The sequence below is a fragment of the Ammospiza nelsoni genome, chromosome 6, assembly GCF_027579445.1.
Source record: "Ammospiza nelsoni isolate bAmmNel1 chromosome 6, bAmmNel1.pri, whole genome shotgun sequence".
Lineage (NCBI taxonomy): Eukaryota > Metazoa > Chordata > Aves > Passeriformes > Passerellidae > Ammospiza > Ammospiza nelsoni.
In genome coordinates, this window is record NC_080638.1 from 16752663 (window position 1) to 16775221 (window position 22559).

The following is a 22559-nucleotide window of genomic DNA, read 5'->3' on the forward strand; positions in this document are numbered from 1 at the left end:
ATCCTGACCAAGTGGTATTGCCTAGTATGAGGTGGCAGCAGTGCAGCCCTTGTCACCAGAGCATACAACAAGGCTGACATGTGCTTTGTAGCAGTGAATTGATGCCAAACAACCTGATTTTATCAACAACCACACTCTCCAGACATTCCACGCGTGTAAAATGGGAGCGAACAGCAGGCCAGATTTCCTTCATCGCTGTAAATCATTCACTTCTACTCAAGTCAGTGAGGCACTGCCAAATAACACCTGCTGAGGATCTGTGCAAGGACCTCAAGGTCAGTATCTTAGAGCTCTTTTAACCTTGCTTACCATAAAGTTATTCTCCTCTAGAAAATCTCCTTATACAGGAGGCAATTTATATTTTGAACTTACCTCCTGTATGCACACTGCCCTCCAAACAACAAATATTCTTTAGCAGATGCATGGGAAGCTGATGACAGAGCAAGTAGTTTTATTCACTGAGTCAGTTTTGACATGGAAGGGCACTGAAAAGCTGAAAAATATTTACAGGGAGGTTCCATTTTCAATATTAACCAGAATATCAATGGTTATTTTGTTATTTTAAAGGAGTGCTTAAATGGAATAGTGTTACCCCTTCGAAGAAGTTGGTAGCACAGAGAATATAGCTATCAAGACTTACATAAAACTAACAGTCATGTTATGCTCAAAAGCTTAAGTTTATTGCTCTCTTTAATGACTATCACCAGTATTTTAAAAAAGAATGCCAGTTCTTTCTGCTAGCTTCTCACTGAAGGAAATATTTTAAATACAGCAATAAAATCAAGTGGTTTAAAGAGAACACATTTTGCCACACATTCATGCAAACCCTGCAGACAGGATTTTTACAGGTTCATGGATACAGAATAAACACAAAGATGTGTACTGAAATATTGGGAAACTTTTTCCCCACAGTGATGAAGTTGTAGGCGTAACATTTCAGGCCTTACCCTGCACCTGCTGACGTCAATGGCAAAACATCAGTGGGAGCAGGATCGGCCCTTATTGTTCTGAGAGCTGCTTTACCTTCTCCTGATTAGGAAGTGCAGTAAATTCTCAGAATCTTCTGCACTAATAGAAGCAGTGGGTTTTGGTTATTGTTACAAATAAAGAGAAGCAAATATATATTTTTAGTAGGTCATCAGAGCTTCTATTCACAAAACACTCATCTTTCATGTTAAGGATCCTCTGTACCTCCATTTTTCTCTGCTCAGTGAAGCACTAAAATGTGTGCTCACCTCTAAGCATTAAACATAAGCTACAATCTTCCCAGCCTGATTGAAGTCTAAACCAAAAAGCACAGGCAGCAGTCTGTATTATTGGAAAAGAAATACTGTTGCCTGGACCAGTGGTTAGAACAGGGCAATTATTGTCTAAATTTGGTTTGAGGGCAAATTTCTCACAAAGCAGCCAACAAGTTCACACTGATTTTTTTTTTTTAAGCTGCCTTTAGGATTTGCATTAATTTAAATAGGCACTGGACATATGGTTACCCTCAAAACTTTGAAACAAGTATAAATTCATAGAATAAAAGTGATTTTATTATTAGATTTTTAATAAAGATGAACTAAAAAAATGTCTCACCTGATTTTGAATCTCAGATTTCAGGAGAAATTCTATTCTATGTAAAAATAGAAACTATTTGCAGAAATACAATCTGTTTGCCAGATGACTAAGATGCCCAAAAATTGACAAAGAAAAGGTAAAGCACAAAGCATATATGTTCAGATTAATGTCTATTCAGATTCACCCCACTGTGATGATACTGGGGTACACTGCTGGTAAGAATTCGAGGCAAGAATTTGACTCACGTCACTGAAATCTTGTTTCCCCCTTAGTTCTGATAACACTGGTAATGGACTGCTTTAGAAAAAATAAACAAGCAAACACGATGTGTGAAACATCATTTCAATGCAAATCTACTTGAGTCTTTCAATGCAGAGGCTCAGAAGGTTTACGATACACACAGTATTCGGTAATTTTATAAGTAAAAACAATCAGAAAGAGGCAAAAATTTACTTTCAAGCTTAGTCAACATACGGCACATTTCAGCATGACAATTCAAAAAGATGCACACTGTATTTGGATATATTAGCAATGACCTTTTAAAAAAGAACAAACTGAAGACAGTGGATTTTTTTCTGTTTTTTTTTTCTTGCTTTTGTAACAAATGAAGCTACTATAATTATTTACAGTATAAATAAGCCTTTTTTGGTGAAGATTACTTCCTGTCATGTATGTTTAAGACAAGACGTACCTCAGCTCTTTAATGTCAATGCAAACAAGAGCATAAAAGCAATATCAAAGTAAAATAATATCTTTCCAGCTAAGACAGCCAGGTTACCATGTCTCTTTTATCAGATCTGAAATATATCTGAGCGCAGTCAAAAGTTCTCCTGGCTTTAGCCTTTAGGAATATCATGAACACTTATTCTTCTGCTGCTCTAGAAAGCTGCTTTCCGTACAAGCTCATGACATGATGCACAAATTGATACTGTTCACAAGTCTGGATCATTCCTCCCCTGAAAGGCAAGAAGAAAAGGGGAGGGAAAGAGCAGTCTTATTACTTGCAAACACGTGAGGAAATAGTACAGCTAACATGAAGCTTGTGCTCCACACCAAAGGTCCATTCCAAAACTTTCTGAAAAGAGTGAGAAGTGCCCTTTGATAGTAACCAGCTTCAAGCCTTTCCTCCAGCTCAATTTTGAAAGTGTCTGCTGAGCAAGGAACAGAAGGTAATGAGAACAGGAATGGGCTTTACAGTTATTTTCCTTGGCAGACGCTCTCCTCCAGGAAAGCATCACCATTATCATTTACTCTTACCTTACCTGAGCACGTGTATTCCAAGAACCCTTCTGTGAAAAGTAATTCCCACTTCAAAGCCCTAGACAGACAGATGGGAGCAGGGGAATAAAGAGGAGAAGCAGCTTATCCAAGACTTCACAGTTGCACTAGGGACTGAATTTGGGACCAAAGAGGGCCAGGCCAGGCCAAGCCACACCAGCCCAGACAACTGATGCAGTTTACCCATTCTGCAATGAGGATTCTTTCCTCTGGGCCACTCCACATCAAGCTTTTGGCAAGTTAGCCAGAAAACTAGGGATGGCCATCAGGATTTTGGAGCACGCAATGTTACTTTAGAAAGGACAGTTCAGATTTGTAACTGAGTTGACTGCTATGCACACCCTGATAGCAAAACATCCCTCATCACAGTAGCCTGTTTTGGTTCAGCTTATTTTTCAGCTTTTAATGTTATCTTTAAAACTGAAAACCTGAAAGGAAATGCATGCAGAAGTGAAAGTAGTTTGATTTTCCATGCATCATTAGCCTATATATTTCTGCAAGTAGCATATTAACTAACATATAAGCACTACAGGGGGAGACAGAAATAAACAAAACCAATCAGGATGAAGTTGTTAATTTTAAGCAGATTCTACTAACATTTGAAATTTTGCTAAGAGTACCATCAAAAGTAATAGGATCTCTTGACAATCCTTTATGAAGGCAATTAAAACTTCTATCTGAAGCTCACAGAAAGTGTACAGAGAATTGTGCCAGCACTGGTGTGGGTGCACAGATCCCAGCAGCATGGTGCCAAAAGGAGACTGAAATGACAAGTGGAGCTGAGGAACATGGGAACCCACGGGTGATTGGAGCCAACCAGACTGTGTCAGTCTGAGGAAGAGCATATGTGGTGCATTCCCTTAGAAACCTCACCAGAGAACATGAATGAAAAGCTGCTTCCTCTAAGCCAAATGGGTAGCAGACTGCTAGCTCTCTCCTTGGGGACAGCCCTTTTCTATGGGGTCCAACTTAGCCATTATGGGTCACACAGCAGCCATACCAGTAAGGGGGAGATGAGCAGGAAAGACAACCTTGTCTTTCAGCTCCTTGCACTTATTTTGTTAAGCAGCTGCTTGAAATAACACTTAACAACGAGCAGGGAAGAGCAGGGACCTATTCTCTAACCTCTCATCGTCTAGCAAAGGTGAGAAAAATACACTGTGTTTCTAAAAAAAATAATAAATTCCTAGCTGAGCATCTCCTCCCCATCTGCTCTCCTTAATACAAGCTCACAGCTGATTTGTTTCTGAGTCCCTCTGTGCTCCACACAGCACTGAAATATATCTATGTCAGACTGCGATACACAAGGAATATTAGTCACATCTGACAATTTCTCCCCAAGAAATTCCATTAACAGTGGGGTTGCACCCTGAAGTTGTAGCAGCAGAAGCAACAGTGTGCCCACTGAGATTCAGACCACAGGAAATTATTTTCCTTTTTATCCAGTTTCCTGCTATGTGATGGCTTCCTCCCTTGTCACACATATGCACACCATGACGTGTGCTTGCTGTCCAGGCTTTAGCACAGAATTTTGTTTTCACCCCTATTTGCCACAGAAACCTTTGAAATCTGAGTTACATTGTGGGCAATGATAGCAAATGTCTCTCAGCACTGTGGGAAGGATGCAGGAATGATTACTTCCTCTCCTTAGTCATAGTAGGTTATTTTAGGACCATCTGTTGGCCACTGATGCAAAGCCCAGTGCACAGAACTTTTCCAAGGGATTTGTGAGGGAATGAAGGGAAAAACCCCTTTGTTCTCTCTCATGGGTACATGGCAACCTCAAAGGTGGTTCTCAGGGCTAAAGCCAACCTTTCTATCTCTGTGTAAAGCAGGGAGGTCTTCAGACATCTACTCTGGCCTACATTCAGTCTTCTTTCCCTAAGTCCCTGGTGACTCCTTACCATCCTAGACAGTAATGATCAGGCAAGAGGAGACACAGTCTTCCCTCTTACAGCTGCTTGGACACTGTCTCAACCTCTCATGCTACTTCTCAAGTCCCCTGGAGATTCTGGGGGGAGTTAATGAAAATGAGAGTGGGTGGCAGCATGACTTCCAAGAGACTACAAGCCCTATTTTTCAGTCCTTAAAGAAATCATGCTTTTCTGTAGGAAGGATGGTGATCTGCTTTCCATCTTCAGTATTTTACCCCATGACATTTAAATGGCTTTTATCTATTCCATCCCACTCCTGAGAGCTACATGGCAGCTACAGAGGCTCCTGCAGTCTTCCTTTTCCCCTGTGGTGTCCTTTAAGTATGATTTTCCTTCTTCAGAGTCTTAAAGTGACTGCCAGTTCCCCTCTCCCTTCAAAGCTAGTGTTTGCAATTGGCCTGCTGTATCACACATATTTGTAAGCAGGCACCTTCAGCCTTCATTTGCGTGGCAATTTTCCTGTGTAACATTAGTCACAGAGACAAGATATTTCACATTCAGACAGATATTTAACTGGACCATGGATAATCAGCACTCACTATTCATAATCTGGTTTTCTTTTTCTCAAGAAGCCTTCCCTTGTCTGGGCTAGAATCCACTGAAACAGCCAAATCTCTAAGCCCCTGCAGGTCCCTGTCTATCAGAGCCTCAGCGGGGCAGCAAGCATTTCATTTTTTGCCTCCCACTGAGCATAATTTCTTCTCTGAAATAAAGTTCAGCGTGGGGTTGAGGCTCTTTTTTTTCCCTCAGAAAAAATCTTTGGTATGTTTTTCGTGACATCTCTTCCCCCGACTACATTTATCATTATCATTAGAGAGAGCACTGAGACATGTTTTGATGGCACTTGAAACCAGTGGGAGAGGAAAAATAGCATCTCTGGTACAAAATTCAAGTCTGTTTACTTAATAATCAAACTCAAGGTGGTGTGTTAAGAAATGCTTAACTGGAAACCATTGAATTTGTGGAGATTTTCACAGCTCCTTTCATATGTCTGCAAACACTCCAGGTTGTGCACTCTCCTTCCCCAGGCAATGTCTCTTCTCCAATGGCTCACAGCTATATGAGATAAATTTTCATTACTCCTTCTGGGAGAAAAGTGATGATCTGTGGCTCTGAACTAAAGTACAGCAGATCTTTGAGCCTTTGCTGCTGTATGAACAAATGGGGTCAACTCCTCAGCTGGTAAAAGGTCGCCCCTTGCTTCATGGAGACGGACAGCTGTGAAGCTAATTCAGCTCTAGGGCTGTTCAGTAAGGTTTACTGCTCAGGCAAAGATTACAAGTCAGAGCAATGTTCTCTCTTGGCCTCTACTTACGTTTGTTCTTCCTCTCTCCTTATTTGCTTCTCCTTAAATAAGGGGAACTATTACCATTTTTGCTTTTTATTTTTCTGGAAAGGAAGCAGGCTTTCTTACCTGTCTAACCGTAACTGGCAGGTTGTTCGCAAAATGTCAACTATGCCCTCGTTCTTCAGCTGTTTACAGCAGACACTTGTGGCAATAAAGCAGCCAGTCCTCCCGATGCCTGCACTGAGGAAGGGAAGAGCAGAGAGAGGCAGTGGAGATGTCACAAGGATTTTGGAATTTCCCTGTCAAATGACTGTCACTAAAGCAGCACAGACCCCATCATCCCTTTTGTCCCTCCGACCTTTGCCAGCTGGGTGCTTCCAGATGGAAAGCCATAACTAGGAAAAGATACCAACTTTGTTGGATGACATGATTAAGTGTGAACCACTCACAGAAGGGTGAACATTTCAGATACAGGGCTAAAAATGGACTACTGGAGACTCATTGACCCAATAGGTTGTTGAACCTCTCACTGAACCACCGAAAAAAAGTTTCTGCATTTCTTAGTAAGATTTATTTGGACAGCAAGCCTTGCTTTGAAGGCAAACTTTGAAATTCTCAATTTTAACAGCATCTTTGAAGCTATTTTCATTCACAGGTAGAATAAAAAAACCCAAACTCTTGCATAAATAATTAGAGCTAACAGAAGTATAGTAAGTGTGATGTCATTTTCTGATCAGATCTGCAATCTAGTAATTTGAATTAGAGCACAATATAACAAATTCACTATCAAAAAAATTTCTTAAAATTTTCCTGAACTCTTCTGTATCTGACCAGAACTGAGTTTATTTTCACAGTACAATAGAAGCTGTGAATTCTTCTCATCACCTAAATGCTGGAAACCCTTCTTATGCATGAAATAATTAAGTGAGCATACTCAGGAATAATTACTTGACACAACTACAGGAAATCCTGCTTTCATTTACATTGTGAGAAAATTGTAATGCTAAACCACTGGCAAGAAACGTTCAAGCAACAGTGGAGCTCACAGTTCACAGCTGCCCATAAGTCCTTCTTCTTCCACTTTACCATAACCAAACAGATCACAGCACACAACTCCTGACACTGTTTACTATCCAGTTACCTCAGTATTTTACAAAGGGAGGGAACAATGTCCATTTTTAGATAAAAGAAACAGTGCTTGTCCCAGGACAAGCTGCAGGTCTCTCAGCAGCTGAGACAGCATTGGGTGGCACATTATCCACATAGAACATGTCATAATCCTATCACCATGTCTCTTAGTATATTTTTTTTTCAAATAAAAATGCCCAATTTCTCCCCAGATTGTTACAATGTCACGGGGATGACACCATGCAAGAAGACAGAACAAATATGCAAAGCAAGAGTGGCATAGTAACCAGCAGCAGATACCATAGTTCTTCAAAGAGCTCCTAGAAGCTCCTAGAGTCACAAATTTCCATGGACAAAGAAGACCTCCTTACAAACCATTTCTTATTTTCATCTGAACTAACCTAAATTTTTCCACATCTGTTTTAAAACACTGGCAGAAAAGCTGGACACGTGCTATCACACAAGCATTTTAATAGTGATTACTCCATATTAGCTTACAGTCGGATCTGTGATGACACCAGGCTACCAACCATTTCTGCCAAGAGGCTCTTTAAAAACAGTCTCATTGTATAATACCCATTTACTATGGCTCTTGGAGAGCAACCATCTGCTGTTTCCTAGAAAACATTATGCAAAATTAAGCAATATTCTGTACAAAAATAAATTTGGCAAAATGTATGTTATTGAAATGATGGAAGATTACCCTGGCAAGATAAACTGCATTTCTTATCAGGCTTTCTGCTATTTACCTGGAACAACTGTTTTGAGAACAGACTGTAATTTTCAAGTAATCACATTTAACCTTCCTAAACACTGGCAAAACAGGGCTTCCTTTTTGACCCGTGGAACTTCTCCAACTTTCCAACACCTGTAATTCATCTGTATTAAACTTTAATGTTTTAGAGTGCATGAACCAACTTCTTTTAACCACTCTTGGGGTGAAAATCAACTAGCATATCTGATTCAATAGTGGTTGCTGATGCTTAACACGCTCCCTACATAGCAGTGCAAAAGAACACAGTTAATCACATCTACAAATGATAAGTAGATCATCCCACTTCTTTCTCAGGACAGAAGAGAAGTATCTATCCTCATCTATTTTTATTCTGCTCTGATTGATAATTACAATTTTTTCATCAGGAATAAGCCACTGCAAAGATTTTGCTCCTTCCATATAAGAAGCTTTCATCTCTGCCAGGCATTCTTACTGACACTTCAGTTTTACTATCAATTGCATACATTTCCTGACTATTGATTAGTACTTGCTGTAACCAGCTTTGTCATCCTTTCATTTATGTGTTATATTTAAATTATTGTCTTTGGCCTAATAATGATTTATTAAAAAAAAAAAAGCAAAGAAGGACTCCACAAAACAGGGAGGTTTGATGCTTAAAATTTAATGCTATTATTTGTCTGCTTGCATGTGTTTTCGTACTCAATTTCACCTAATGTATGCTAATCTTTACTAACCTAGCCCTTCAAAGAGAATTATTGCTATGAAATTATTCTTACAAGTAACTGAGCCACTGCCAGCTTCTATGGTTGACTCAGTCTGTATCTGAATGCAACACTTGGTAATAGAAAATCATTGCCACTAAGCTTTGAAGTTCCAAGCACATTTCAGCAGCAGTTGGGCAAGATTTCACACATGTGACTGATGGCCTGTGTGGCAGTCTCTGCACTGTGTCACTGTATGCAAAGAAACCCTTGGAATTCAGACAGAACATTTATTTACCTGCAGTGAACAATCACTGGGGCATTCTTCTCCTCTGTGCTCTGCATGGCCTCTTCCACTTCCAGTACTAGCTGTAGCAGAGGAGGGGCCTGGTCTGGTGTCTTCTGGTCTGGCCAAGACGTGTACCAGTAATGTTTCAGATTTCTGATCTCTTCTCCTTTCTGCAATTCAGTTAAGACAAACACCACAAAAGTTTTACAAGAACTTCTCATTGTAAAATTGATGCTGAAACATGGCCTTCCCTGTAAGACTAAGATTGAACCAATGTGCTGGAAACAGAAGATGGCTGAGCACACAGAGTCCAGGAGATTGCTGCAGAGCACTGATGTGATCTTTTTGACACAGGTGGTGGAGGAACCAACAAGGAGAGGTGACCTTGTGTTAAGTACATGTTTGGGCACGTGAAGGTTGGGAGCAGCCTTGACTGCAGTGACCAAGAGATGGTGGAAGATCCTACATGGAAGGAGCAAGGGCAATAAGTAGGATTACAAGCCTGAAGTTTGGAAGAACTAACTTTGATTCCTTCAAGGACTTAATTGCAGGAATCCCTTGAGTTAAAGCCCTAGAAGACAGGGAATCCAAGACAGCTTATTAATATTCAAGCATCACCTCCTCCAAGCTCAATTTTTGGTGCATCCCTCTGGGTAAGAAATCATGCAAAGAGGGCAGGAGCCATGCATGGATGAACAAGAAGCTTGTGGCAAAAAAAAAAAAAAAAACCAAACAACCAAACCACAAGAAGGAAATCTATGGAATATGGAAAAATGGACATGGCACTTGGGAGGAATATAAAAATGTTGTCAAAGTATGCAGAGACGTGACAAGAAAGATTAAGGGCCACTTGAAATTAAATCTGGCACGGGATGTGAAGTACAACAAGAAGGGTTTCTTCAGTTGCATCAGTAGCAAAAGGAACAGCAGGGGAAATGTAGGCCTGCTGCTGAATGAGGTAGGAGCCCTGGTGGTAGAGGATACAGAAAAGGCAGAATTACTGAATGCCTTCTTTGTTTCAGTCTTCATTGCCAATGCTGGGCCTCAAGAATCCCAGACCTTGAAGGCAAGAAATTCTGGAGAAAAAGCCAACTTGCTTTTGATGAGCATTGGGTTAGAAAGCATTTAGGTAAACCTCAAACCCACAAATCCATGGGCTCCAATGGGATCTACCCATGAGTGCTGAGGGAGCAGCCAGATGTTACTGCTAAGTCACTCTCCATTATCTTGGAAAGATCATGGAGAACAGGAGAGATGCCTGAAGACTGAATGAAAGCCAATGCCACTCCAGTTTTCAAAAAGACAGCAAGAGGGAGGACCCAGGCAGCTACACACCAGTCAGCCTCAGTTCCACCCTAAAAAGGCAATTAAATACCTCACCCTGCATATCACCTCTAAACACATGGAAGAAGGTTATCTGAATTATTCATTATGGATTTTCCAGGGGGAAATCATGCTTGACCAGCTTGAAAGGTTCATATGACAGTATGGCTCACTGGGTGGATGATAGGAGAACAGGAATATTGTCTATCTTGACTTCTAAAAAGCAGGGCTTTTCACCCTGTCTCCCATAATCTCCTCATGAGGTAAGCTCAGGAAGCATAGATTAGATGAGTGGACAGTGAGATGTATTGAGAACTGGCTGAATGGGTCCAAAAACCGTGATCTGCAGCCAAGAACCCAGTTGAAGGCCCATAGCCAGTGGCCTTCCCCTGAGATCAGTACTCAGCTCAGCACTGTTCAGTTTACTCATCAATGACCTGGATGAAGGGGCAGAAAATACCCTCAGTATACTTTTCCTGATGATGACACAAAAGTAGGAAGAGCGGCTGACACACCAGAAAGCAGTGCTGCCATTCCATGAGACCTGGGCAGGCTGGAGAGCTGGACAGAGAGGAACTGATGAAGTTCAACACAGAAAGTACAGGTCCTGCATATGGAGAAGAATAACCCCAGGCATCAGTACAGTGTGGGGGCTGACCAGCTGGAAAGCAGCCTTGTGGAGAAAGGACCTGGTGAACAACAAGCTGTCCACAAGCCAGCAGTGCCCTTGTGGCCAAGGAGGCCAAAGGTATCCCACGGTACATTAAGAAAAGCAGAGTTTTCACATTGTGAGTGGTGATCCTGCCTCTCTCCTCAGCCCTAGAGAGGGGGCACTCCAGTCACCTGGGGTGCTGTGTCCAGTTGTGGGCTCCCCAGCTCAGGAGAGACAAAGCACTACTTCAGAGGGTCCAGTGGAGAGCCATGAAGATGATAGGACACTGGAGGACCTCACTTAGAAGGAGCTGGGCCTATTTAACTTGGAGGAGACACAACTGAGAGGGGCCCTTATCAAAATCTGTAGGTATCTGAAGGGAGGGTGTCAAGAAGATGGGTCTTTTCAGTAGGGCTTGGCTACAGGACAAGGGCAAGGGGCACAAACTGATGCACAGAAAGTTCCATCTGAATACAAGGAAAAAGTTTTTGAGGGTGATAGAGCACTGAAACATATTGCCCAGAGAGTTTGTGGAGTCTTTGTCTCTGGGATATTCATGACTCACCTGGACACAAGCACATAGAACCTGCTTTAGGGGAACTTGCTGTAGCAGGCAGGTTGGACCAGATGATCTGGTCCCTTCCAACCCCAACCATTATGTGAATACTAAATGGAATAGAAATCCAAATGGGAAGCCACACAACACAGAAATCTGGACTTCCAATATTACGACTGCACTTCAGCAAACTGCCTTACAAAAAAACCAAACCAAAACAAAAAAAACACAAAAAAATTCCTCCCCCCACAAAGTATTCTGCTCTTTTAGTGCCAAGAGCTGTGTGCAAAACACTCCAGGTGGTCTGTTCCCTCTTGACAGATTCATTCAGCAAAGCCAGAGCTGTGCTTGTGACATAATTGCTTTCATAATGTATTTGACAGACAGAGAGCCAGGAGCCATATCTCTGTCTCTGATAGCTAGATAAATAGATGAGGGAGAGAGATGGGAGCTTATTTTTCTATCTCTTCTGACAGACAGACTTATATCAGTCTCCTGTCAATTCTACTCTTCTCTTAGACACGGTGAGAAAGTCAGAGGCAGTATGGAAGGTGGGAATTGTATCTAGTTGCAGTCCAGATCTTTTTGAGAGACACAAATTCTGATTCTCTGTCTCAGCATGGTTATGAATATAGCAAATGTGCTGTTTCCTTTTTGGAGTGCCAAGTAGCGCTGTGAGCTTCTGATTTTGTGTGTTCAGAGTGAAATCCTTCTGTCTGATTTCTAAAGGTGCAAAATAGTAACATGGAGCCCAGGGAACTGGCCTTACCCTTGCTGCCACTGCACAAGCCAGCTGGCACAGGGCAAAGTAAATGTTTGCAAAAGGTCCAAGAACAAAAGTGTTAGCTTCCACAACCCTCCCTTCAAACCATGGCTGGATGAGTTGAAGAGAGAAAAAAAAAGAAAGACAAATATAACTCTTTCTGAAGAACAAGGCACAAAAATCTGAAAACAGTTTGTCACATACTCCCAAGTCCCTCCCTGTGCTTGTCAGTCACTGAATGCTCTGTGGTTGTGCATTTTCCACTCTTCTCTTTGGATGACAGAGCTTTTGCACAGCTTCACAGTGAACTAGATTGGGAAAGCAATCATGTTAAATTGTTTTCCTTTCTTGAGATGGATTAATTTTCAGATGGATCAATCAGTTTCTCCCTTTAGCTTGGCACACAATCACAAACACTTGTGAGGGCACATGGGAGATGGCTCAAGGATCAGAACAAGGGAGCTGGACAAGGGAGGCTCAGCTTCATTGAGACGTTGTTCCATCTTACACTGGGTTTAAAGTGCTCACTGAAGCACAGCCACAGGATCCTTAAGGCTGTGTCTAGCTCACTTCAGGAACAGAGACTCTTACTATCATAGCACAGAGTCTGGCCTTAGGTTATTTATCCTAGGGAGAAAATACTTTGTTTAAGAGAGCACCACTAGTTATCATGAATAGCACTCAAACTCACTACAGTAAATCAGATCAACACTGCTCTGAAACGCAGTTGCTTTTGAATGTGTGACTATGTGTGAGTCACAGAAGTTATGAACACTCAATTCTTAACTCAGTTGTGAAAAATTATAATAAAAATGCTGTCAATAACACTGACAGAAAAGTAAAAGTCATCTGAAGGAAAACATGAATCACTACATAAATCATTTAGTTGACAGCAACAGAAAACATACAGAGTTCTAGTGATGAACTCTGGATGCCTTTAGTTTTGTCTGCTGTGTTAAAAGTTTTATGCTTCTGCTTGGAGCACCCTGACTTCTGTGGTTCTGTACACTTCTGCTTTGACTTGAACAAAATATTCTCTATTGATGGTTCCTTGGGACTGAGAAGACTTGGGAACAGCTAGGAGGAAGCAAGATTTAATAGACAGTTTGAAGTCTACAGCACGTATTCAGTAGCTGAAATCATGACTCAGTGGCTAGACACTAGCAGCTCTCTCTGAGAACAGAAAACAAGTCTTGCCTATAGCCTGAGCTTTTCCTAAATTCCCAAAACCTGACATATCTTGTCCCCTATACGGAGAAAAAAATGACAGCCCACTCTGTAAAGCATGCAGTAATCATGTATTTCTGAACACTCCTGTTTAAGGGCAAACTTAAGTCAATTCATGGCTTGTCCAGTTTTCACTACCAAGTCAATGTATGCATGGTTCAGAACTGCTGCTCAACTATTGCCATTAAATGGCAAATGTACAGCTCTAGGGAAAGGTAACTTAAATGGAATCTTTCTTTCAGCTCTAGAACTCAGCAATTCACATCCTGACATTTGAAGGTGGAGGGAAGAGATATTGACCCACTAGTACTGAAAACAAAACCACTGTCTAACTGAAAAGCAAAACCAGATGAGCTGCAACCCTGCAACATGTAGATATTCTTCACTTCCCACTTGTCATGGAGTGCAATTTTCTCCTTGCTGCCTTTGCCAAAAGCATGAGTGACAGACTTTCTACACTCTGAATCCAGACATGGGATGTCATATGCTGGCTTTCTGCCCATTAGCATATGGCTGAAGAGACTTGAAACTGGTTGGATAAAAGAAGAGTTTTTCCAGCTTGGAAAGAAATTGTTGTGTTATACTGAGGTTGGGGTAAATCCGGCAGATGAAAGACGTATGAAGTTTATGTAAACAGACTGTTACTAAAACACGTAGCTTGATAGTCCAGAACTTAGCAATGGAAAGAGTTGTAAAATAGGACTTTGGTACTTTCGAATAAGTAGTATGTAAGTTCTTAAAAAATTAAACCAGTACTGAAACTTTCTATCCACAAGATGATAGAATGATTACTGGTATATGAAACTACACTTGCAAAGCAAGACGCTCTCTGTGAGCTGACATTTCATTCACAATGATCAATGAACCTGGAGGACAAAGGCACAGAATGAGTCACTGATTTCTTACCCAGTGAACCCCATACTATTACGACTGTCCTGGTGACTTTCAGACTGTACACATGCAGCCTAAACCTCTGACTGCTGCTTTTCCTGTAACTTTCATGTTGGTGAACTGGGCAAAGCTACAATGACTTCACTAATGAAAAGTGGTATTTGTCCAGCACCACACTGTGCAGAAGCTTTCTACACAACTCCCCTTGAACATCTGCATTCATAGGTTTAGACAGCTAAGCTACTGTAAGTACATTGGAATGATTTACCTTTAGGGTGATGAGCCTTAAACGGTAATCGTCTGCTTGTATGACTCTGTTAACTGTGATTTCTATTCCTTCATAGGTGACCTGTTCCTCTGGCCAATATTCTGTGCATTTCTGTGTGCAATATAAAACAAATCCAGTTAAGCAGGTGTCAAGGGAGGCTTGGTTTCTTTCTCCTCTGAAATTGAATATAGCACATGCATAGATGAATATGAATAAATTTTGTTTCTATAATAAGTACAAGCTTTCACTTACTAAACAGGGACCACATTTCAGTTGATTTTTGCTGAATCCATAATAGCCTGATTGCTTGATTAAAAATGCACAAATCAAGTAATTACTAACCAATGCTTTTAAATACACACATCCTTATTTATCTTTATGCAACTGATGTGCATTTTGAAGGTTCATTAGAGAGGCTGGTGGCAATGTGCTTGTGTTTTAAATTAATCTTGAGATAATAATGATTAGTATAATATACACTAGTTACCAATATATCTGTGCTTCATATATACTGATGTAGAAACACAAAATACAGCTTTTCTATTTTTTATAATGGCTCAATGCTCTCTAAATATAAAATGATAATTTGCATATGTTTTTGCACAAAATAACATGACTGGGGATGCTTGGGAAAATAGATTATGCACCAAAATCCACTTAAAATTGTCAGTGAGAATCTTTCAAAGATAGGGAAGTAAAAGGCTGTGAGAGAGATTGGACTACTACATTTGATTTTGCCAAAAGCCAGTAAGAGATACAGCCAGCACAACCTGACACTTGGAAACACAGAAACTACAGTCCATTTGCAGATCTACTCTGTGGTACTGATACACTAGAGATGAGCCAGTGCAAATTTGTAGGTCCCTCTGATCCTGGAAGGAGGGCTAAAAGAGATTTGTTTTGTAATTAGTTTCTCTAAATTAATCAATATGCAAAGGCAGAGGCAGGCATTTCAATGTGGTGCACAAATTAGTTGATGGACAAGGAATGACACGAATCAGGCAGAGGCTGAGAAAAAGGCTCCCTTGTGATAATGCAAGAAGCTATTTCATTATCACAGGGGAGCAGGTATCTGCTACTCAACAAACCTCAGTAAAGATGATGCTTGTAAAATTTCTCTTTTACATAGCTGTATACAATCTTACAGGAAACAAGTTGAATGATTTTTCTCTCCCTCACCAAACGTAATTCCACTTGAGCAGAAAGACTAACAACAGAAAAGTACCCTGCAAAGTTACTGAGTCAAAATTTTTGTGTGGGAGAATCAGAGTTGTTCCATCTGCACAGTACATCAGTTAATAACCCACTGGGAGTGTGGCCCACTGTGTCTCTGTAAAGTTATTTATGCAGATTGTGTTTTTTCTTCGTCTACTCATAAACTGCAGAATCCACTGCAAAAATTGTCGAGAGTGCTACCAGCTATCAATAGCACAGACACTGCTCTGCTTAAAGGAGTGGAGTAAGATTGCCCACTCATTTCTGGGGGCTGCCTGTCAATTCAGATTAGAAGTGACAGAGGGCTGAGGTGCAGAGCTTTTAATCCTCACATTAGTGAAGCCATTGCACTGAGAAAGAACACAAAGTCTCTCTTACTAGCATCATTGCTGAACAAAACTTTTGGGTTTGAATCTATGTACTTTGAGTCCTGCTATTCATCTATTAATAGAAGTGTTGAAGATAAATGGAGTGAGTATAGAAGATGTTTGCATGAAAGGACCTTGTATTTATGGCTGATATTGCTGACATCAATACATTTTTGACAAAAAATGTATCAGGAAAGACTCAGCAGCTCTGTTGTGATATACAGGCTGTAGCAAGCACCAGTTCTATAGTGCATCAGCACTGCAGTGCGCTGCTTCCAAGACTGACAGGAGGGTTGAAACACTTGGTCAGTGCAGGTAGGAGGCAATCCAGACATAAAGGTTATTTTGCCTTCCTGTTATACAGTCTTGTTATGAAAACTATAGTTGAAGAGCATTTCAGATATGTCATTCAGGACCAGAATTTCCTCTGCATCTTCTTTAAACCTCAAAGTCTGCAAAGGATTCTGGGGTACAAACTATGTTACGACATTTTAATGTTGTGTATGCCAGAAAATGGCAACTTTGATTAATGAGCAAGTTATTGCTTCAGTGCTGCTGCTCAGATACAGGCAGGTGCAAATTCAAAACTTGAGTGAAAACAAAGCATTCAGATCAGCAACATACTCTTCATATTTTGCATTGTTTTTAGCAATCCTTGACAGGACATTTCTAATGAGCCAGATGTAATAAATGACCATTTTTAACTTGCAAAGCATCATAATTCTGTGTCAGTCTTGTTCATATCTTTTTTTCAATTAAGTTGAAAAAAATACATGAACATATTTATTTTATATCTGTGAAAAGCAAAGGTTTCTGCACATGCATGATTATGGGCACTAAGCTTTCAGCTAGCAGATAAGCTACAACTCCGTCTGTATGCTGGATGTTTGCCCATATTTGCCTTCTTAGCATCTAAAGCTTCTTCTCCAAACAAAAATCTCTAACCTAAATTACTAATCTGTTCTCAAGGACAAGCCTGACATACAATGGTGCTGCAGCTTAAGAAACAACATTTGGATATCTCTACCTAGCCTTGCTGCTTAGTGGTGGGGGAGGATGCAGAGCCCAACACATGCCCAGACCACTTTCTCACATCTTACACTGCCAGTAAAGGCAGATGTGAGCTCAGCTACCTGTCTGTGAGCTGAAGCCCAGGCACAAAGTTCTGGCAACTCTGCTGCGGGGGGAAGATTTCAGCAGGTAAGTAATGAACAGCTGGAGGGCTGCAGTATTATAAACTGCAAAAAAAAGGAAGAATTCACTTGAAGTGGATTAGCACAAACATCACTACAGTTTAATTTATGGTAGGTGGCAAATAGAAAATTTCAGCATCTTAATTTCAGTATTTCATAAGCATTCCCTTGACTTTCAGGGGAAGGTCCTCAATATCCAAGTCAGTTCTAGTTGTTCATTATCATACAGAAATCAGGTACTTCCTCAATGAGATGTGCATGTAGACATCAAATCATAATAAATGCAAGATAAAGCAGCAGCAACTCTACTGATTAAAGATATTCAGCCTTAGCAGTTATGGGGTACTATTGCTTTTGATTGCTTCAGAAAGAACTTCAAAGGCTGCCTGCAAATAGAGCTGGGTTAGGAGGGGTTTCAGGTCAGCTGGGAAAGGAAAATGGCAAAACCAACAGTAGGAGAAATCAGACAGCAAAACAGGACTCACAGTAAACTGAAGTGAAAGAGAAGCCCACATCTTCTCTGAGCCTGAAGAATTTAATGCTGGCTCTGATTGCACAGGCCACTGAACTAACTTCTGTTTGCTGGGTTAGTGTCTAAGCCGAAAATAACTGCTGGAGTAGAGATAAAAATATAGACTGGATGTAACAGCATTACCTCGTTCATCTCTTCTATATTGGTAATCATGACAATGATGGGAGAACACTCCTGCCACACCATTCTCCAGAAGTCAGTGACAGTATTAACTATCGGTCCCTGAGTAGCAATATATACCTTTTCCTCTCCTCCATAGCCCTGCCAACAAAAGAACAAGAGATCAGTTTTAACAGGGATGTCCACCATAACCTTCAAGGTTAAAAAACCAGAGAGCTATCCTGGATGAAATGCTGACTGTGTGGCACTATCTCTCCTCTCCATCGCTTTCCTGCACAGGTGTACATGGAGCAAAGGCACAGTACAGACTCACATAAGTCCAGAAAAGAGTGTCCTACAGACTTGAGGTGACTCTGGCCAGGTCATGAGCCTTATTCAGGCTGATTATCCAGTGCCTTGGTTAGGCCAGCTGACAAGGAATTTTGCATCAAGAACTGTAGAAGTATGTTTCTGTCTGGTCTGAATCTGTACAGGTGCACTTTGAAATTGGGGTTTCAGCTAAGGTAAGCAGGAGAGAAGAGCAATCAGATCAGCTAGGATGCTTTTAAAGGCCAGCGTGTGTTGCAATTCTGTTTACATTAACAGTGGCTGACAGAGGCTGGGCAGACACACTGGGCTATGGAGCTCTTACCCTGATGTAGTTAGCATTGATGTAAGAGCTGAGGGGGTCGTCCTGATCAGCTGAGGTAAGGCACACTCTGCTGTGAGGATCTGAAAGGTGTAAGGAGATATGGAATAGTTTATCAGAGGAAGGAGACACACAAGATTATTTAGTAGAGCAAGATATTTACATGCATTCATGGCCATCACAGCAGATGTGAGTGGCCTTAGAAAACCCCCATGCTAAGACCATTAAAAAAGGGAAAGGATGGTTGGGATAATTTGCAGCCTTCTGACAGTTTCACCTACTCTCTGAAGCCTGCCTTAATTGGTCCTGAGTCAGTGTCTCAGCATGACTCTGGAAAAGCAGTTTTCTGCTACAGGAAATTATTTCTCAATCTGTTAGGTCAACAGACTCATTCTGGCTTCAAAGACATTAGAATATTGTTTGTGAAATGATAGTGAAGAGCTTTTCTACCAAAACATAAACATGCATTTCTTGCACACAGGCAAGCCAGATGACAATAACTCCTTCCCAGTTTCATCTTGCAATGAACCACACTCCAAGATGTGCTATTAACAAATATAATGGTTATAGAGAAATTAAAGAATATTAACAGTCTCTTGCATTTTAAGTCTCTTCAGTGCTTGAGACTCCTTCATTGAGGCTGTTTATGAAGCATTATTCTTGTTCTAATAAGATGACAAAAGAAAACATTATTCCACTTAACAAGTTCAGTCCATTTCCTGCTGAAGACAATGGCTGTTTCACTGATTTTAATGGGACCTGACACAGGCCCCACAACATTCATCCACTTTGACCAGTGCTACCCAGTTTGTTACCATTGACAAGGAACATCCTCCTGACAGAGGCCTCAGCAAACAGCAACAGTGTATATGACCAAGATAATATCAAAAACAAACCACAGGTGCTTTTTTCATAAAAAACTTCAGCTGACTTAGAAAGCAGAATAAGATTTATGCAAAAATTGTGCTTTACCCAATATCATATTAAGGACAGAGTACACAATAATTTTTACAGTACTACAAACACAGAGGCAGCATGAAATGCTGTCCGCAAACAGACCAGATTGATGGTTGCTGGGATCTTTGGCTTTGAAGTGTAAAGAGAATGTTTAGGTCTCCTTTCTACCCCTCTTTACTGCCATCACAAAGCCCTGTTAAATGGAGGCAGTGGGATAAGAGACTCAGCCCTCTCCTTTCTCAGCAATATCAAGCCATGTGGTCTGACTGTGGCCACAGTCAGGGACAAAGTTGCTAAAAGTTCTTTCAAAAAAAAAGCTCAGATCATAAAGAGGCCAGTTATAAAGTTGTTAACATTTAGAGAGTGAAAGAGTTATCTGAGTTATCTGAGATGAGGAGGTCAAAGAGACAGCAGTGGCTGCTGGCAGATACCCATATGGCTGAGATGAAGAGATACCAAATTCAGAATATACAGATCACTTAGAGATCTGGCACCTTGGGCATCTGAAATCAATATCCACTTTTGCAATCTTCCCATTGCAGCAAAACCAGCAAATTAATACTTGAATGAATCACCCCAAACATTATTGCAGCAATAGTGAAAGGCTGTTAAATGCTTTTACACTTCTGGTCTGAGGTAGAATACAAAGTCATCAAAATAGTCTCACAGATCAGGCTGCAGTTGCTGGAGTTGGTAGACATAAAAATAATGTTTTTGCCATTTTCAATCTGGATTAATTGACTGTTAGGTGTAGCTGAGGACATTTTTGACTTTACTGCATTTCTATTTGTTAACCTGACATTGAACCTTTTGGATTTTTCAAAAGACTACTCTAGTGATGGTACCACCTTCCAACAACAGCTTAGAGGAAAGAAAAAAGGCATGATATCCAATTGTATCACTTTTCAAAGTATCGTAAAGTATGAGAGAGGGGAAAATGACGACACTTGTAAAAACTTGTACCAAACTGTTTTCTCTAAACTCCTACTCCTGCCTACAAATAAAACTAGCATAATAGAAAAGAAAAATAATTTTCTGTGTCCTCTTAATGCCATCAGGCCAGTTCCCAATATTCTCAGTCTGCATTTGAAAAAACATCAGTCAGGAAAATAATGCTGCTAGAATTTAGTCTTTCAAAAGAAATTTAATCAAAGAAATCAATAACAAACATCTTAATAAACCAAGTTCTTGGGTTCACCTTTTAAGCAGCACCAAATGATGCAATTCTAATAACTAAAAAACCTACATTTCCCTGAGGATCAACAGCATTTCGGTTCTTCATGCTCTCTACCTCTTTGGAAATTTGATTTATGCTTTGAAGCCATGCTGCTGCTCCATAAACATGGCTTTTGGACAATATATTGTGGTGACAGTACATTTCATGCACTCTGGAAAGGAAAATGCAAAGCCCTCCAGCATGTGGAATAAACCATTCTGCCTCAGTGACTTAAAAAGCAGAAACTTACTTGGGAGAATTGTTTTGTAGCGATTCTTACGCACTAAGCCTGGAATATCATATTCCTTTGGATCAACAAAGTTCATTGGAATTTCCTGTTAAAAGAAAAGAAAAACAAAAAACCCACGAACAATAAGAGAGAGTCAGTAGTATTATTAGATTCACAGGAGGTATAAAAACCCCAAGCCCATTATGTCCTATCTGCGAGGGAGGCAAAGTGATGAAGTCAGCTGGGACATATTGTACAGTACCTCTAGCAACTTACCACCAAAGTATGATTGATGTTTCCTTTTTCTGTCACTTTCTTTTCTGAAATCCTTCATGTGAAAATGCTCCTAGTGACTAATTCATTGAGTAACATGCATGACATATTCACTCCTAATATTATTAGAACTGAATTGCAAGTGTAGGCACAGAGCGATGCAAGAGGTGGAACGCAAGACGCTGCTCCAAGAGGATGGACCATCCTTTCTGACTCACGTTGCTTCCTCTCTGAGGGTGGAAGGTAATAATCTGCTGGGGACTTGCACCAGCAACAAAGTATGACACACATGATGACAGGCTGGTGTGCTGACCCGACTTCATGGAGCCGTGGGAGCGTCACTGCTTTGCTCATCGTGCTGCCAAGCTCCATGGAAAAGGACAGCAAAGGGGAGTTCAGGCATTGCCTGCACTCCCTATCCCTGATGCAAAGAACAGGGAAGATGGAGGGGCTTCCAGTTCCCCACTGCTCATCCCCTGCAATCAGGGGCTAATGCCAGGTGGGAACAAACAGGAACCTTCCAGCAGCTGGACTAGGAAGGCAGGTGAAGAGAAGGGATGTGTTATGTGTTAACCAGGCTCAGCAGAGAGACGGCTCACAGGAACCAGGAGGCAGAGCTGGTCATCCCAGCCGCTGCATGCTGGATTTGAGAGACCTCTACACTACAGACTGGGAACAGGAATCAGGGTTGAGTAAGGCAAGTGAGGTAAAAATTTAAGGTGAGCAGAGCTATGGACTACAGAAACAGAGAATTATTAAGGCTGAAAATGACCTCTAAGATCAGTGAGTCCAACCTTTCACCTAGGACTTCCATGTTTACTTCTAAGCCATGTCACTAAGTGCCACATCCACATGTTTACAAACACTTTGATGAATAGTGATTCTACCACTTCCTTGGGCAGTCTGTTCCGGTGGTTCATGCTTTCAGTGAATAATTTTCACCTAATATCCAATCTAAACCTTCCCTGGAACAATTTGAGGTCAGCTCTGGAAGCTTAGAAGACTATCTGCACTCCACCTCTTACAAAGCACTGAGCACACTGTTGGCTTTAACCAGAGGCAAATAAGGACAAAAACATTTTGTTGAAGTAATTTCCTATCAATTTTGAGAACTGCATAGGAACAAAATCTTCATATTTTTCTCAGTTGTTCCTTGGTATTTAGTCAGCCCAAACTCTTCCTGAGCCAAGCTCCATAGGCTGTTTTTGGGTCTTAAGTCATTCACTGTACA

General features: G+C 40.9%; 1 protein-coding gene across 10 annotated transcripts in view; it reads right to left on the bottom strand.

Moving 5' to 3' along the window:
- Nucleotides 1-658: 658 nt before the first annotated feature.
- The window catches only part of PTPN5 (protein tyrosine phosphatase non-receptor type 5), a 77815-nt gene continuing 55914 nt past the window's right edge, over nucleotides 659-22559 (bottom strand). For all 10 annotated transcript variants that reach the window (XM_059475014.1, XM_059475016.1, XM_059475021.1 and 7 more), the window contains 7 exons: nucleotides 21077-21161; nucleotides 18657-18736; nucleotides 18029-18166; nucleotides 14598-14708; nucleotides 8927-9087; nucleotides 6190-6303; nucleotides 659-2519 (listed from right to left, as the gene is read on the bottom strand). In XM_059475014.1, coding sequence (XP_059330997.1) covers nucleotides 2426-2519; nucleotides 6190-6303; nucleotides 8927-9087; nucleotides 14598-14708; nucleotides 18029-18166; nucleotides 18657-18736; nucleotides 21077-21161 — 783 coding nt within the window. In that variant the 3' untranslated portion in view covers nucleotides 659-2425. The remainder of the gene's footprint in view (nucleotides 2520-6189; nucleotides 6304-8926; nucleotides 9088-14597; nucleotides 14709-18028; nucleotides 18167-18656; nucleotides 18737-21076; nucleotides 21162-22559) is intronic.